Source organism: Chiloscyllium plagiosum, unplaced genomic scaffold (genome assembly GCF_037043375.1).
Source record: "Chiloscyllium plagiosum isolate Xiang-an unplaced genomic scaffold, Cpla_swu_hap1 HiC_scaffold_28, whole genome shotgun sequence".
Classification (NCBI taxonomy): domain Eukaryota; kingdom Metazoa; phylum Chordata; class Chondrichthyes; order Orectolobiformes; family Hemiscylliidae; genus Chiloscyllium; species Chiloscyllium plagiosum.
The window spans coordinates 914,682-932,660 of NW_028270166.1; the positions used below are offsets into that span (position 1 = coordinate 914,682).

Below are 17,979 nucleotides of genomic sequence, written 5' to 3' on the forward strand. Positions count from 1 at the left end.
TGTAATGGTCACCCAATCAATATGTATGCTGCCATATCTGGATGCTCCTCCCTGTAAAATGACTCAATAATTCATTAAGAAACTACTGTTCCAGAGAAGACCGAGAACTCATGTCTCTGTGCACATGGGCGATCGTTCTCTCTCCCTGCAGGGATTGGAATGAAGGTCAAGGAGGTAAAACTACACTGTCTGTCTGAACGTTTTGCTTCCACTGAATGGGTTAGGGGTGGGGGAGGGGGCAGGATAACAGCTAAAGGGGACTGTTTGCTCCTTAACGCCTTGGTCCATGCCTTGAGCATCACAACCCCGCTTCTCCTTCATGCAGCACTTCCCCATGCAGACAATGCACTGCCTGCTCCTTACTTCCCTTGTCCCTTTCTTGCTGTTGCAGGATCCCCAAAATACCTTCCATGTGAAACTTAATTTAGTTGTATTTTCAATTTGATCTGCTGTACTCACTGCTAATAATGTGGTCTGTATGTTAGGGAAACCAAACACAGATTGGCTGACTGCTTCATGGAAGATGGATGTCATAGTCTGATCCTGTGCTTCCAATTGCCTGTCATTTTAATTGTCTACCTCATTCCTGTTCTGATCTCTTTCTCCTCTGCTTCCTAAACTTTTCCAGTGAAACTCCATGTAAGCTCAAAAGACATGGAGCTTTCAGTTGTCAACATCTTTCCTGTTAAAGACTGGTAGATCTCTTAGTGCTCCTAGTTGTGATGAAAAACCATCATGCTGGAAGACTCACCCCTGTTTTTCTTCTCAGTGCTAGTTGATTATTTCCAACATTTTCTATTTCAATCTAGTCCCTATAATCTGTCCCCATAATTTTAAGCTTTTGACCAGTTTCTTTCCTAGTCTCTGTGCTGTTCAAAATGATAATTTTTTATCCAATTTTAGTGTGAGACATCAGCTGCTGAAGGCATTGATATGTGATGACGATTGCCCTGGTATTGTTAGAGAGGTTCCAGAAGGTTCTGTGGCAGGTGTCTCAACTCCAGTTTGTTTGTAACAGGCCTGTTTTTCTTTGTTCTCAGTTACAGTTGCAGAAATCTCAGTATTTACAGTTGGGACAGGGTCGGGGTCAGTACTATGGAGGCTCCCTTCCCAACGTCAACCAGATTGGGAGCACCACTCTGGACCTCCCTTTTCAGGTGAGTTTGTCTCTAGGTTAAAAAAGAAAATTGCTATAAACAGGATGAAACAAGGATTAAAGTAAACATGCAACAGATCCCTTAATATTGTGAAGGAGATAGTACAAAGAGCTGAATACTTCACAAATTGTTGTCCTGATTACTTGTACCATATCATCTGAGCTTAGACTGTGATCAGAATTCACATGTAATATGTAATAAATAATGCAATTAAGATTAGTGCTTTCTATTTAATGGTTATAAATGCTAACTAGAGAATTGACTACAGTATCTTATTCACTTAGTGTTAAAACAAGAGTTAGGGTTGGGATAACCCTGTTTATAATTCCTACTGATCTCTGACAGATACAATGTGTCTCAGAAAAATGAGAGTTGGTGTTGTTAGGCTTCAGATGCCACTATCCTGGATTACTTTCAGCTTTGTACCCTTCTGTGGCCAAGTGGATCATGAGCATCAACAAGTTACAGAGCTGTCCGTTTGACCATTTGTAAGGAACTGCCAACGTGAATGTCGTTTCTCATATCATGTATTGTCTATGATAAGTTCTATCCTTAGTGATAAGAAAAATGATTTTATTAAGAATTAACAAACTGTTCACTGGACATTTTAATGGATACAAGTGTATTGAGAAGCTGGCTCATTCTCTGCCAGCTGTTAGCTGTGTGCATGTCTCCCAAGTTTCGATTAGATTACTTACAGTGTGGAAACAGGCCCTTCGGCCCAACAAGTCCACACCGACTCGCCGAAGCGCAACCCACCCAGACCCATTCCCCTACATTTGCCCCTGCACCTAACACTACGGGCAATTTAGCATGGCCAATTCACCTGACCTGCACATTTTTGGACTGTGGGAGGAAACCGGAGCACCCGGAGGAAACCCACGCAGACACGGGGAGAATGTGCAAACTCCACACAGTCAGTCGCCTGAGGCGGGAATTGAACCCAGGTCTCTGGCGCTGTGAGGTAACAGTGCTAACCACTGTGCCACCGTGCCGCCCACTGGTTCCTCTCTGGTAAAGCAGCAGAATAAGAAGAAATGAAGAAATATGCAATTTTTTGGGGGGTGGGAGGTCAGGTTGGGGGGGGGGGGGGAAACGCGGATTCTGCCCAATATTGTTTTTTGTCTCCTGCTCAACATGCTATTGTTTAATTTGCCGCACTGTTACCTATTGGATAAATTAAATCAGGTCTGGTTGAGCGTTGCTGTAGATCACGTTGAGAGTCTTGGATTCTCAGGTACTGAGAACAGTGTTCCTACCTACAGGCTTGGTGTCACTCCTGAGATTGTGTTTTGGTGGTGTAGTAGAACAGGGTTATTCATGCATCAAGATATTGTTTTGCTCAGGCTGAACTGATAATTGCTGATGAATTCTGTATCCTGACCAACACATTGGTGCCTGCTAAAATCACCCATTTCCAAGTTTCAGTTCTTAGACAGAATTTGTGTTTCTATTCAGTAACCCACAAACATGAGATGACTGAAGTTAGTGTTGTGAGGGACTAAGTGAATTTCTCTGTACAGAGATTGTAAGCGGCTTGCTTTTTATCCTAGTCAATTGCCTGTATTTCTTCACTTGTTTCCTGGGCCGCTCAGCTGTCAGTACCATTGCAGGGCATCATCATCGCACTCTCAACAGAGGATGCCTCAAGTTTATGCTGTCTTTTTGTGCTTGTAAGAATTGATTTTTTTTTTTACATTTGATCTCTCAGTCACAAGGTAGGGAATTGATACCTGCCTTGTCTCTGAAAGAAAGACTATACAGCAGCAGTCAGCTCATTAATATTATTGAGTAGAGATATTGTTGAAGACCAGGAACAGCAAGAAATGGTCCTGCTAATATTGAATATATATTTGGCAGAGTTGACATGTAAATAAGTGAGATCAACTGCAATGCAAGCAAATTACTATGGATGCTGAAAGTTTGAAATACGTGCACTCAGCGAGAAACACTCATCAGGCAAGGCAAGATCGTCATAGAAAAAAAGTGTTAATGTTTTATATCAGTGAGCTTACCTGCAATTAAGACTTGGATTTAAATTTAAAATCCTTCATTACATCTTAGTGATTCTCAATTTCTTCTTCAATTTCCCCTCTTGACCAGACATCAATGTAACAGGCAGGGGGTCTCAGTCCAGTTATATGCTATGTCCAAATACCGGCAATCTGCTTACTTTTTACAGAAACTTTGCCACGAGTTTGTCTCATGCCATTGAAAACTTTGTAGCTTTTGTTCAATCGATTGCAATGTAAGCTGGTTAAGAAATGAGAAAACGTCAGTATTCCTGTCACTAATCATGATGCATTGGTCTACCGGTCTATCTCTCCTGATGGACTTAAATGTGTACCATACACAACCCAACACTGACTGAGGATGTGCTGCAGGAATCTAATTAGTCTGTAGTAAGCTTTTGGGTTAAAGTAAAAATTTTCCTCATTTATAGTTAACTTTTAACTAGATTAAACGAACTCCAGTCTTTGGCAATGAATTCCATGATAAGCCTAAAACTAGTTGCCAAGGGGCAAATTTCAGGCAAAATATATGATCTATAAAAATCTAAATCCTGCACTTAGTCCTTTAAATAAGGAGGAAACTAAAAAGCAATTCAAATTTAGATATAGTGCAGAATACTGAAGGACTCCCCTGCATTTATGTTGCAGACTCCGTTCCAGTCATCTACCTTGGACACTAGTAGATCAACCAGGCATCATGGCTTGGTTGACCGGGTCTACAGGGATCGAAATCGACTAGGATCACCACACCGCCGTGCCATTCCTATTGACAAACACGGGCGCCAGATATCCTTCCTCTGTCAATGTGGTGTGGACACTGAAATATTATCCAGAACATGAAGGATTGAGGGCAATGACCTTTGGTGAGGATCTCTCACCAGTACTGCCAGGTAAAATCATGTTGCTTTGATATGTTTGGGTCTAGTGCTGAAGATCTCTTTGATAGGTGCTGTCCTTGCCTCTGGATCATTGAGAAATCAGTTTTGCAACAGGGAATGTTTTCATGAGAAGTACTTATGCTTTGTCATGCCATCATTTTGCTCTCAAAGAAACACAAGTGGTCTTTTTGCTCAGTTATTACGCACTAATTAGGAAGTATTTTACTATATGTAACACCTTGATATGCATTGTTTTTCTTAGAAAATATTAATCTTGTTTTCTGTTAAATATATAATGTTGCTACCCATATGAAATTAACGCAGTGTTTAAATTTAATGAGCATTGGTTTGATAATATTTATGATTATAGTCATACTGCATGGGAATAGACTCTTCGGTCCAACTCATCCATGCTGCCCAAGTTTTCCTAGCTAAACTTGTCCCATTTCCCTGAGTTTGGCCCATATCCCTAAACCTTTCCTATTTACCTACCTGTCAGATTTCTTTTAAGTGTTGTAACTGTACCTGTCCCGCACTTCATCTGATAGTTCATTTCACATACAAACCACCCTCGTGTGAAAAAGTTGCCCATTAGGTACTTTTAAATCTGTCTTCTGTCATCTTAAAATTATGCCCTCTAGGGAAAAAGGCCTTTGCTATTAATCTTACCTATGTCCCTCATAATTTTATAAACCTTTCTTGGGTCACCTCTCAATCTCCTATGCTCTAGTGAGAAAAGTCCCAGTCTTTTCAGCCTCTCCTTATAACTCAAACCCTCCAGTTCTGATAATGTGCTTGTAAATCTTTTCTGCATTCAGGAGGAATCATTCCTGATGAAGGGCTTTTGCCCGAAACGTCGATTTTGCTGCTCGTCGGATGCTGCCTGAATTGCTGTGCTCTTCGAGCACCACTGATCCAGAATCTGGTTTCCAGCATCTGCAGTCATTGTTTTTACCCTCTGGTGGATCTGTCAACTTTCAGTCCCACTAATTTCTCAGTACTACTTGTGTACTGCTACTAACAATACTGTCAATATTCCTGTTGTGTGTTGTCCCTTAAAGGAATTGTGTTTTTTTTTCAAAACCAAGCAGTAATTCTTTGGTACCTGACGTCATCTGTCTATATTGAACCATTAATGCAATTTTGTAACCAACAGCAGCCACCTTTCTTCTCATAACTTCATAATGTCCTTGTTAAGATTCAACACCCTGGTTTCAAATTGATCACATATTTTCAAACATTGGGAAATCGTGTAATGCTATGGTCACTAATGATTTTTTTTTACAGCAAGTTTATTAATTAGCCTTTTCTCCTGATGCTCTACTGTGTGGGCGGCACAGTGGTTAGCACTGCTGCCTCACAGCAACAGAGACCTGGGTTCATTTCCCGCCTCAGGCAACTGTCTGTGTGGAGTTTGCACATTCTCCCCGTGTCTGCGTGGGTTTCCTCCGGGTGCTCCGCATTCCTCCCACAGTCCAAAAAATGTGCAGGTTAGGTGAATTGGCCATGCTAAATTGCCCATAGTGTTAGTTGAAGGGGTAAGTGTAGGGGAATGGGTCTGGGTGGGTTGCTCTTCGGAGGGTCGGTGTGGTTTTGTTGGGCCAAGGGGCCTGTTTCCATACTGTAAGTAATCTAATTTAACCTAGATCTAGAGTAACCCATACCAAACTTGTTTTGTCAACAGGTTGCTTGAAAATAGTGCCTGAATACATTGCAGGAATTCTTTGCCCACAGTAGTAAAGTTTAAGAGGCATTTAGACAGACACGTGACAAGCTGGGAATATAGGGATGCAAACCACATGCAGCCAGATGGGGTTAGTTTAGAATGGCATTGTGACCCGCACAGACATGGTGGACCAAAGGGCCTGTTCCCATGCTGTATTGTTCTATGATCTAAACAGTAGTAGTTACATAGGTCATGGTATAAATCAGGAAATTAGAAGTGCTTAAAGCAGAAGGGAATGCAATAATTGTCTTTAAAATTCTCCAATTCATAGCAAAATTGAAATTATCCATAATTATTGCATTCCCTTCTGCTATAAGCACTTCTAATTTCCTGATTTATACCATGACCTATGTAACTACTACTGTTTAGATCATAGAACAATACAGCATGGGAACAGGCCCTTTGGTCCACCATGTCTGTGCGGGTCACAATGCCATTCTAAACTAACCCCATCTGGCTGCATGTGGTTTGCATCCCTATATTCCCAGCTTGTCACGTGTCTGTCTAAATGCCTCTTAAACTTTACTAACGTATCTGCTTCTACCACCTTTCTGGCAGCGGATTCCAGGCACTTGCCACCATCTGTGTTTTAAAAAAAACTTTCCTCGCACCTCTCCCTTAAATTTGTCCCCTTTCCACTAAAACCTATGCCCCCTGGTATTTTACTTGAAAAAGATTCCGACATCCACAATAGCCACGCATCTCATAATTTTATATACTTCTATCAGGTTATCCGTCAGCCTCTAACACTCTTGTGAAAACAATCCAAGTTTGTCCAGTCTCTCCTTATAATGCGCTCTTATCCAGGTAACATCTGGTAAACCTCTTTTGCAGCCTCTCTAAAGTCTCCTCATCTTTCCTATAGCGTGGGGACCAGAACCGCACACAATAATAAAAATGTTGTCCAACTAAAGTCTTAGCTGCAACATGATTTGCCAACTTTTATCCTCAACGCCCTGACCAATGAAGGCAAGCATGTTGTGTGCCTTCTTTATCACCTTATTCACTTGTGTTGTCATTTTCAGGGAGCTATGGACTTGCACCCCAAGATCCATTTGTATGTCAATACTGTACAGAGTCCTGCAATTAACTGTATACTTTCCTCTTGCATTTGACCTCCCAAAATGCATCACCTTACAGTTGTCTAGATTAAACTCCATCTGCCATTTCTCCCCCCAACTTTCCAACTGATTTATGTCCTGCTGTAATTTTGTTAATCATCATTATCCATATCTTCACCAATTTCTGTGTCATCTGCAGACTTACTAATCAGATCACCTACATTTTCATCTAAGTCATTTTTATATATATACCAGCACTGATGCTTGTGGAACACGACTAGTCATAGACTTTCAGTCAGAAAAGCATCCATCCAGAGCTACCTTCTGCCTCATATTTGTCAATTGCGTATCCAGTTTGCCAACTTAGCATGGATCCCATGTGACTTAATCTTCTGGACCAGCCTATTACTAGACCTTGTCCCATGCTTTAGTAAAGTCCATGTAGGCAACATCCACTGCCTTACCCTCCCCTGCCTTACCCTCCCCTGCCTTACCCTCCCCTAATCATATTCATCACTTTCTCAAAAAAGAAAATCAAATTTGAGAGACAAGATCTTTCCCTCATAAAGCCAGGCTGACTATCCCTAATAAATCCATTCTTTTCCAAATGCAAATAAACAGTGTCCTTAAAAATCTTTCCCAATAATTTTCCTACCACTGACGTGTGGCCTATAATTTCCTGGATTATCCCTGTTGCATATCTTACACAAACGATCAGCACTAGCTATTCTCCAGTCTTGAGGATAAAGAGGAGACGAAGATCTCTGTCAATGCCCCAGAAATCTCCTCCCTTGCTCCTTCACTATTCTGGGATTGATCTCATCTGACCCCTAATCTACTTTAATATTTTTCAAATGTATTCAGGCCCAAAGCTACCTCCTCTTTAATATCAGCATGCCACAGGATAGCAACATACCCCTCCCTAACCTTAGCATCATTCATGTACTTCTCCTTTGTGAATACCGATGCAAAGTACTCATTAAGGACCTCACCAGCTTCCTCTGGCTCCATGTATATATTCCCTCCTTTGTCCTTGAATGGACCTACTCTTTCGCTAGTTATCTCTTGCTCCTAATATATGTATAAAATGCCTTGAGATTTTCCTTAATGCTACTTGCCGGGACATTATTGGCCTTTCTAGCCCTCCCACTTTCTTATTTTAAGTTATTTTCTGTTGCCTTTATATTTCACAAGAGTCTTGTTTGATTTCAGTTTCCTGAACCTTATGAGTGCTACCTTTCTCATTGACTCAACTTTCTCAATATCTCTTGTTGTCCAAGATTCCCGAATCTTACTATCCTTTTCTTTTATCCTCACAGTAACTTGCTGGTTCTGAATTCTGAGCAATGTCCTTTAGAAGACTCTCATATGTCAGATGTGGATTTACCCACAAAACATCTACCCCAATCTAATTTCACCAGTTTAGCACTTTCACCTGAGGACCAGTCTTATCCTTATATGTAATTATCTTAAAGTTTAAGGAATTATGATCACTGTCCCAAAATGCTCCCCCACTGAAACTTCAATCTCTGAGCCAGGCTCATTCCCCTGTAAAAAGTCTATGATCCCTTACCTAGTTGGACTATCTACATATTGTTTGAAGAAACCCTCCTGGATGCATTTGTAAACAACTACTTCCAAATTTTCCTACCCCTTGCTGTTTCTTAGACTTGCCCAGACTGTACACTTCTTTCCAATCTGAGTCTCTTTCTCTAATCCACTAATCCCATCCCTCCTTATCATTACCTCCTTTCTTTTTTACCTGTCCCTTCTAAATGTGCAATATCCTTTTATATATAGTTCCTAGTTTTGATCACCCTGCAGTCACATCTCCACAATGGGAACAAAATCATGTTTATTTTGTTGTAAAGCATGCAAACAGGAATTAACTGTAGAAACTGAGCAGATCTGACAACATCTGTGGAAAGAAGGCAGAGTTAACATTTCAAGTCCAGTGACCCTTCAGAGCTGATAGCATCTAGTTAAAGGTGCTATTTATGCTGATGACAAGGATTGAGGGACAAAGGACTTAGCAGCTGGGGGAAAGGGAGTCAGAAAAAGCTGGGGTGGGGTGATGGGGGGGGGCGCGGTGGGGGGCTGGAGGATGTGTGGGGGCAGTGAGTGAGGTGGACAAAGGGATGAAAATGGTGAGCCCTAGAAGAAAAGAATCTTGATTGGTGATAATGCCTGAATAGGTGAAAATGAATTGGCTGTTGGATGTAAGAAACCCATTTCATTGGCAAACTCTAAGATGTAGGGGTGGGTAATAGACATGGAAGGAGATGTTCATGCTGTAAAATCATTAAAGTCAATATTGGAGTCCTAAAAGCTGTAAAGTCCCCAAGCGAAAGATGAGGTGTTGCTGATCCAGCTTTGGAAAAGTCCTGAAGAAGGGTTACTGGATTCCGTGTTCACTCTGGTTTATCTCTGCAGATGCAGCTAGACCTTCTGAATTTTTCCAGCAATTTTTGTTTTTGTTTCAGATTTCCACCATCCACAGTTCTTATTTTATTTTATTGATACATAAATGTTGGCCAGAGTACATAGTGGTATGTTGAAGTGACAGGCAACTAAAAGTTCAGGTTGTTTTTAACGGCCAAGTGTAGAAAGCCGCAAAGTATTCACCCACTCTGCCTTTCATCTTCCTAATATAGAGGATGTACAAAGTCAAAAACCACACCATGCCAGGTTATAGTCCAACAGGTTTATTTGGAGGCACTAGCTTTCAGGGCGCTGCTCCTTCATCAGATAGTTGTGGAGTATAAGATCATAAGACACCGTGAGCTGCACAGTGGTTCAGTGGGTAGCACTACTGCTTCACGGTGCCAGGGACCCGGGTTCAATTCACCCCTCCCACAGTCCAAAGATGTGCAGGTTAGGTGAATTGGCCATGCTAAATTACCCGTAGCGTTAGGTGCATTAGTCAGGGGTAAATGTAGGGGAATGGATCTGGGTGAGCTGCTCTTCAGAGGGTTGGTGTGGACTTGTTGGGCCGAAGGGCCTGTTTCCACACTGTAGGGAATCTAATCTAATCAGAATTCATAGCAACATTTACAATGTGATGTAACTGAAATTATATGTTGAAAAAGACCTGAATTATTTGTAAAGTCCGTTATCGTTTGGAATAAACATGTTGGTTTCAGTTCTTTCATGTGTAAATTGCAGAACTTTTTTAAAGTTACATTCTCGAGTGAACTTAAACAATTGGTGTTGTCATCCCAGATAATGCATTGAAGGTGTGAGGTGCCCTGTGTGAGACTGTCTGTGCCAAATGTTCATATTCTAATCTAAAAAACAGATTTACAGAATCTTATATGGATTCATGCAGTATTGTGAACAATGAATAGACTAAATTAGGTGAAGTACATTCTATTGAGCTATTGAACTGACCGAAATACAAAATGGCAAACCCACTTGTGATTAAGTGGTATCTCAAGGTATTCACAGGAGGATTCCAAACAACTTTTGACACCAAGTCACAAAAAGATATTGCGAGAGGGAGATAATGAAAAATTAATTTAACAAAGCTGGTTATAAAAACATTTTGATAGTAGAAAGGAGATGGTGAGATTTCAGGAGAGAATTCCAGAGCCTATGCCCTAGGCAGTCGCATTCATGGCCCTGATGTCAGAGGGTTGTAGGATAGATTGCGCTCATAAAAATAAGCTCTGGTAAGGCCATAGATTTTTGAACATAAATATTTTAAAATTGCAGAGTTGCCAGATTAGGAGCCAATTTAGATTAACTGAGTGGTGAATGATTTTAAGAAATAAAGATTCTTCTGATGCCAGAAGAAACAGAATTGATGTTTGTGGCGAAATCTGTAAAGGAAATAAGACAGATTACAAAAGCAATTAATTAAGCAAAGAGGATCCTTGGCTTTATAACTAGAGGGATGGTGTGTGAAAGCCAGAAATTTGCAGTAAGCCTGCATAAAACTCACTTTAGGAGAAAGTGAGGACTGCAGATGCTGGAGATCGGAGCTGAAAATGTGTTGCTGGAAAAGCGCAGCAGGTCAGGCAGCATCCAAGGAGCAGGAGAATCGACGTTACGGGCATGAGCCCTTCTTCAGGAATGGATTCCTGAAGAAGGGCTCCTGAAGAAAGGCTCATGCCCGAAACGTCGATGCTCCTGCTCCTTGGATGCTGCCTGACCTGCTGCGCTTTCCAAGCAACACATTTTCAGCTAAAACTCACTTTAGTCCCAGTTAGTGTTGTGCGTATTTTTGAACACCATGCTTAAAGAAGTAAGTTAAGGTACTGAAAAGAATTTCTAAAATAGTTCCAGAAATGAGAACTTACAGTTAAGGTGGATAGGCTGGACAAGCTGGGAGTACAGTCCTTAGAGTAAAATGTCGAAGGGGACAAGGTTTTTGGCAGAAGAATCAGAGCTGACATGAAGAAAGCAAAGTTTGCAAACTCGAGTCAGATTTGGCATGTGGTGCTGGCTCAGGAGATGGAAGCAGGTTCATTAGTCGTCTTCAAAGGGTCCTTGGAGAAAAATAATTCCAGGGATGTGGGAACAAAATGGGAGAAATGTTCTAACATGCTTGCTGTTTGAAAGAGTGTAGAATCTCACTGGGCCAAATGACTGTCTTCAGGGCTGCTTATTCCATGATTTCAGAGATAACAAGGGCATGAATTAGGATTTGAGCAGCAGATGCACGGAGGCAGTGACAGAGTTGAGTGATGTTAAGGAGATTGAAACAGGGTTGCTTGGTGAGGGAAGGTTTTAATTGGGTTATTATTGCAGTAAGTATTGCTCCAGAGGAGAGGAGCTCTGTGTAAAATGTTTAATTTTCTGCGCAGTGAACAGTTTGTTGCAGAATTCGTTCTGTTCTCTGAAGTTTCCTTGACTCCACAGCACGCAGACAGCTGTCCATATGGTTCGGTCTATCTGTCGCCCCCAGCTGACACCAGCTGGCGAAGGTGAGTGACACTTTTCCTAAATTAAACTTCCAATCTCAAGTCTATCTGTTGCAAATGATGTCATAATGATGAAAAGTTCATGTGATCTGAGCTAAGAGTTTAATACCTTGCTATATTTAGACTTTAACACCAACTGCAAAGATGGGGGGTAGTTAGGCTGTTCCCAGGGACAATGGGAAAAAGTGGCAGAGTGGCTCCTATTCCAGGGGAACAAATGCAGGTGGATCATCAAATACAGGTAGGAGGAGATAGAGGGGACAGAGAAAAGCCATTGGGACAAGAGGGGTGATAAGAGGGAAAAACTGGCAACTGTGTGCAGAAAGATCAGATGTATTTTACTATTGACTTTACAAGCATGTAGATACTGTGGATGTGTAGTGCTTTATACGGTATCTCATTCACCTTTTCGTTGTCTCATCTGTTCTGAGCATTAAACTGATCTGCACTCTTCCTCCCAGAAAGCAAGACTGAATGACATTTTGTAGGATGTCGACAAAGAATTAAAGATGATGGCAGGACTGTTGCTGTCCTGCAAAACGTGGATTATATGGAAGTTTCTCTTTTTTAGAATTAAGCTTTTTTAAACCACCTTTCACTGTTGTTTTCTAATCTATCTGGTTTACTCAATCTGTCACACTTGCAGCTGATTGTCACAAATGATCCATATATTTTAATTTCAGGACCAATTCAGATTCTGCTCTGCACCAGAGCACGATGAATCCCACTGCACAGGATCCATTTAATGGGGGTTCCCAAGAAACACAAGAGCAGCACAAGCGAGGTGAGGTCATGTTCAAATGAGGGTGCTGACCCTCCAATCATAAGCCTTTCATACAGAAAATTAATATTTCTAACAATTTTTCTCAAATGCACACACTGGCAACACAAACTTGCAGGCTCTTCATTCAAAGCCTCAAACTCTTGAAAGTGGCGCCTTTTGAGGAGGGAGAAATGGCTCAGTAATATTGCGGATATTACTGCTGTGTTTTTGTCTATTTTAATGTATGAGTAGCAGAGTCAGATTTCATATCACTTTTTATACCCTGCTAGGAGCAATAACGAACTTATTCCATCGAAAATTGTCTTGCTAAAGTTTGAATTATACTAAATAGACTTTTCTAGAAAGCTGGTTGATCGAGGCACTGGTGAAGCCCAAACTGAACATGTGAGCAGGTTATTGCTGCGTACTGCTGTTTGATATCACTGTGGTGAATACGCTGTATCACTTTGTTGATAAGTGAGTGTGTTATGTTCTTTTTTCCTGAGATTCTTACACACTTGATGCAACTGCAACACGCCAACTTCTGTGAACAACCTAAAGTCTATTAAGCACAGTACAGTACAGGTTTTCTGGAGAAACCCTTTAACACACTTCGCAGGGCTTGTTGAGCAGTGTCAAAGGATCTCTCTGAACAAAGGAACCTGTTCTTCCTTTATACAAAATCTTTACATCACAGTCAGTAATGCCCACAAGACAACCCCCAGCCACTCCCCCACAGTCAAGACACACTGACCTGATCATCTCCAGAAACAATGTAATGTAAATCATCCCTTAATGGCGAAATTTGTTGTGAATTGTTTTTTTTTAAACTGCAGGGGAGTAGTCAAAATTCCAACTGCAATGTTACTGTTGATTTCTGAATGGGGGATGATAATGTAATTCCTTTACTCTGAATAATGGCTCTGAATGGCAAGGGATGGGAATGTAAATTTCTTACATTCTACCTGTAAGACAGAGACATCCCACCCTAGCCTCAGGACATCCAATTTCCTGCAGGTCAGCAGAGCAAATTAAACCTTTAATATCTTAAGTGGGTTGATCAGCTGATAATTAACTAACTTGATTTTAGGACCAGGCACATTGTCAGGTTGATACCAAATTTGCAGCTGTGCTGGAGCAACTTGCCTACAAGAATGAAAAGTTCTACATAAGTCTTCAGCATGAAGCAAGGATATCATCAGGGCCCCATAACCATTTCTGTATGCTGTGTACTAGGCCATATCTTGATATCGTGGGGTAAATCAAATTGGCTGATGGTTATCATCTGAGCTGGGATCTCAGAAGGCTAAGTGGATCATTCACATGGCACTTGTGGCTGAAGGTGGTTGCAAATATTTGCATCTTGTCTGTTACATTGTTGGGTTCCTACGTCATTCAAAATGGTGATGTTTATAGAGCCTGTTCTTCCATTGCCAACCATTAATCACAACAAGATTTGCGAAGACTGTATACTTGATCTGATCTGTTGGTTGTTAGAATACATACTTCTGTTAGTAGCATGCTTCTTCTGTTTCGAGCTGAAAATGGGTTGCTGGAAAAGCGCAGCAGGTCAGGCAGCATCCAAGGAACAGGAGAAGGGCTTCCTGAAGAAGGGCTTATGCCCAAACGTCGATTCTCCTGTTCCTTGGATGCTGCCTGACCTGCTGCGCTTTTCTAGCAACACATTTTCAGCTCTAATCTCCAGCATCTGCAGTCCTCACTTTCTCCTCCTGCTTCTTCTGTTTGCCATGTAATGCTAGAAAACAGAGCGAATTACAAGGTTGGTTCCTCTCATACCTCAGTTTTATGTATGCCTGACACTGTTGCAAGCATGGTCATCTACACAGACCGTAAGAGGAGCTGAGAGCACCATACATCCCCATGAGGTTGCTCTGTTATTCAGCTGGTCATGGCTAATCTTCCAACTCAACATTTTTGTGTCTATTCCTTATATTCTTTAATTCACCGAGTAAGCAAAAATCTGCCTATTTTAGCTTTAAGCTTATTTAATCGTGAAGCATCCTCAACCTTCTATGGGAGCGAATTCCAGCCATTCATATCCTATTGAATGAAGTCAATTCTCTTCATTATAGTCCTAAATAATCAGTCCCTGACCCTGAGACAGTGCCATCATGTTCAGTATTCCCCAGCCAAAGGAAACCAACTCTGTGTCTAACTTGTCAAGCCGTTTCACCAACTTATGTTTCAATGAGCCCACCACTCATTTTAAACTTGAGTGTATCTAGACCCAATTTATTCGGGTTCTCATCCTAAGATAACTCCTTCATCTCAGGAACAAATCCAGTGAAGGTTTGCTGTTTTGCCTCTAATGCTAGGATATCATTGCTCTGGTATGGAGCACAAAACTGCTGGTGTGTTCTCATCAAAGCCCTATGCAGCTGTAACAAGACATACACCTATACTCTAATCCTTTGAAATCAAGGCTTTTCTAATTGTTTGTTTGACGCACCTCCATGCTAACTTTGTGATCCTTCTATATTTAGATCCAAGTCTGCAATAAGAGTGGCTCAGTGGTTTGATTTTACCCGTGGCAGACTGCACATTTGTGCGTGCCCCCTGTGTGGGTCTTTTCCAGGTGCTCCAATTTCCTTCCACACTCCAAAGGTGTGCAGGTTTGGTGAACTGGCCATGCTAAATTATCCATCGTGTCCAGGAATGTGCAGGCTAGGTGGATTAGCCAGAGGAAATGCAGGTTTACAGGGATTAGCATAGAGTGGTGGATCTGAGTGAGATGTTGTTCAGAGGGTTGGTATGGACTAATTGGGCTGAATGACCTGCTTTCACACCAAAGTGACCTCTGATTCAAAGAACAATATTTAAAAGTTTAACATTTTTTAACAACATTTGCCACCAATTTGAGTAAGCTCTCAATTCCCCACATTACACTCCATCTGTTTTGTTTCTCAGTCACTTAGCCTATGTTTATATCTCTTTGCAGCCTCTTTGTGTGCTCCTTACAAATGTTATTCTTTTGTATGAATAACAGACATTGATGTACTAGTTTCAGTTGTAAACAAAAGGCGCGATCAGTGTTGGAAACACGTCTTAAGAAAAGGTTACTATTGGGAACTGGAGATCTCCTCCTTTGGATAATCCAATATTCAGATAATTGATATTTGGATAATCGAGGTACCTCTGAATACTACATCTGATTCCTGTTTATAAAGAATAATACAGCACAGGAACAGGCCTTTCGACCCTCCAAGCCTGCACTGACATAATATGCCCTTCCATATTAAAACTGACTTTCTTATAGGATCCATATCCCTCTATTCCTTTCTTGTTCATAGACTCATAGAATTAGAATCCCTACAGTGTGGAAACAGACCCTTCAGCCCAGCAAGTCCACACTGACCCTCTGAAGAGTATCACAAAAACCTATTCCCCTACTCTATTACTCTACATTTACCCCTAACTAACACATGCCTGAACACTACGGGCAATGTAGCATGTCCAGTTCTCCTAACCTGCATATCTTTGGATTGTGGGAAGAAACTGAGGCACCTGGCAGAAACCCATGCAGACACAGGGAAAATGTGCAAACTCCACACAGACAGTCGCCTGAGGCTGGAATCGAACCCAGATTCCTGGCACTTTGAGGCAGCAGTGCTAACCACTGAGTCACCGTGCCGCCATGTCTTCGTCCAGGTGCTTCTTGAAAGCTGCTATTGTGTCTGATTCCACCACCACCTCTGGCATTGTGTTCCTGGCACTCCCCACCCTTTGTGTGAAAACATGCCTCGCACATTTCTTTCAGAACCTCCCCCCCCACACACATTGAACCTGGCCACCTTGAGGGAAAAATCCTTAAACTTTCCACTCTATCTATGCCATTTACAATCTTACAAACTTCTATTAGATCGGTCCTCAACCTCCTGAGTTCCAGTGGAAACAAACCCAGTCAATCCAACCTTTCTTCACAACTAAATCCCACAAACCAGGCAATGCCCTGGTAAACCTTTTCTGTACCCTCTCCAAAGTGCCCACGTCCTTCTGGTAGTGTGGTTACCAGAACTGTAAACAACATTCCGAGTGTGGCCTTACAAAAGTTCTATAAAGCTGCAGCGTAACTTGTCTATCCTTATACGCAATGCCACTCTCAATGAAAGCAAGCATGCCATAGGCCTTTTTAACTACTTTATCTACCTGCGCTACCACCTTCAGTGATCTCTGGAACCGCACACCCAGATATCTCTGCATATCAATACATCTAAGGGTTCTGCCATTCACTCTATAATTTCCATTGCACTTGATTTTCCAAAAAGCATCACTTCACATTTGTCTGGATTAAACTCCATCTGCCATTTTTCTGTCCATGCCCCCAATTGATCTATATCCTGCTGTATCTTCTGACAGTCCTCCTTGCTATCCACTACTCCACCAAGCTTTGTATCATCCGCAAACTTACAAATTAGATCAGCTACACTTTCTTCCAAATCATTTATGTAGACTACAAGCAGCAGAGGTCCCAGCACTGATCCCTGTGGAACACCACTAGTCACAGCCCTTCATTCTGAGAAGTATTCGTCCACTGCTACCCTCTGTCTCCTATGACTGAGCCAATTATGTATTCATCTTGTCAGCTCACTCATGATACCATGTGTCCTCGTCTTTTGTACCATGTGGGACCTTGTCCAAGGCTTTACTGAAGTCCATATAGACAGCGTCAACTGCTTTTCCCTCATTAATCATCTTTGTCACCTCAAAAAACTCAATCAAGTTAGTGAGGCATGACCTCCCCCGGACAAAACCATGCTAATCAGTCCACTTGCTCCTAAATGCTTATACAGGGGCACCTCGATTATCCAAACGAGATAGGCGGGCACTATTTCGTTTGGATAATTGATTATTCAGTTAATCAATTCAATGCCTTTCTTCTGTGGCTCGGAGTTTTGTATTAAATCTGCTCCCTGTTCAGAGTAGGCAGCAGCACACTCCACGTGAGCCTCCACCCGCCCCCAACACCGACCCCCCCACCCCCCAGACCCTTTCAACACCGACACCCACAACAAGATTGCTACTGTCTTTTGGGGGGGTGAGTCTCTCGCACGCACAACATTTTACAGCAACTTTTTGACAGGTTCCACCTTTGCCCTGTGCAGGACCATGTTTGAGAGATTATCTGGGGAACAGGGGTTTAGGGTACACCGTTGTTTAGAACTCAGTGGAATGTGTGGGAAGCGAGAGAGTGCAGGTGGGAGGTTTGCCATTTAAAGACAGTGCTTGTTCTCTCATCAGTCCAGGACTGTTCTCGGCAGCACTTTTAATCACTGTAAACAAAAGATGCGATAAGTGTTGGACACACAGCTTTAGTATAATGTTTCTGTCAGAACCTCGAGATCTCCTTCGGATAATCTGATTTTCGGCTAATTGGTATTCGGATTATTGAGGTTCCCCTGTAAATCTCCCTGAGAATCTTCTCCAAAAATTTCCCTA

At 41.8% G+C, this 17,979-nt stretch overlaps 1 protein-coding gene across 4 annotated transcripts in view; it reads left to right on the forward strand.

Moving 5' to 3' along the window:
• LOC122565518 (CREB-regulated transcription coactivator 1-like) overlaps nt 1-17,979 on the forward strand; it is a 158,355-nt gene that overhangs the window by 26,745 nt on the left and 113,631 nt on the right. For 3 of the 4 annotated variants that reach the window (XM_043721564.2, XM_043721565.2, XM_043721566.2), the window contains exons 2-5: nt 1,041-1,157; nt 3,818-3,955; nt 11,701-11,762; nt 12,443-12,543. In XM_043721564.2, coding sequence (XP_043577499.1) covers nt 1,041-1,157; nt 3,818-3,955; nt 11,701-11,762; nt 12,443-12,543 — 418 coding nt within the window. The remainder of the gene's footprint in view (nt 1-1,040; nt 1,158-3,817; nt 3,956-11,700; nt 11,763-12,442; nt 12,544-17,979) is intronic. The other variant, XM_087975865.1, reaches the window with a different exon arrangement.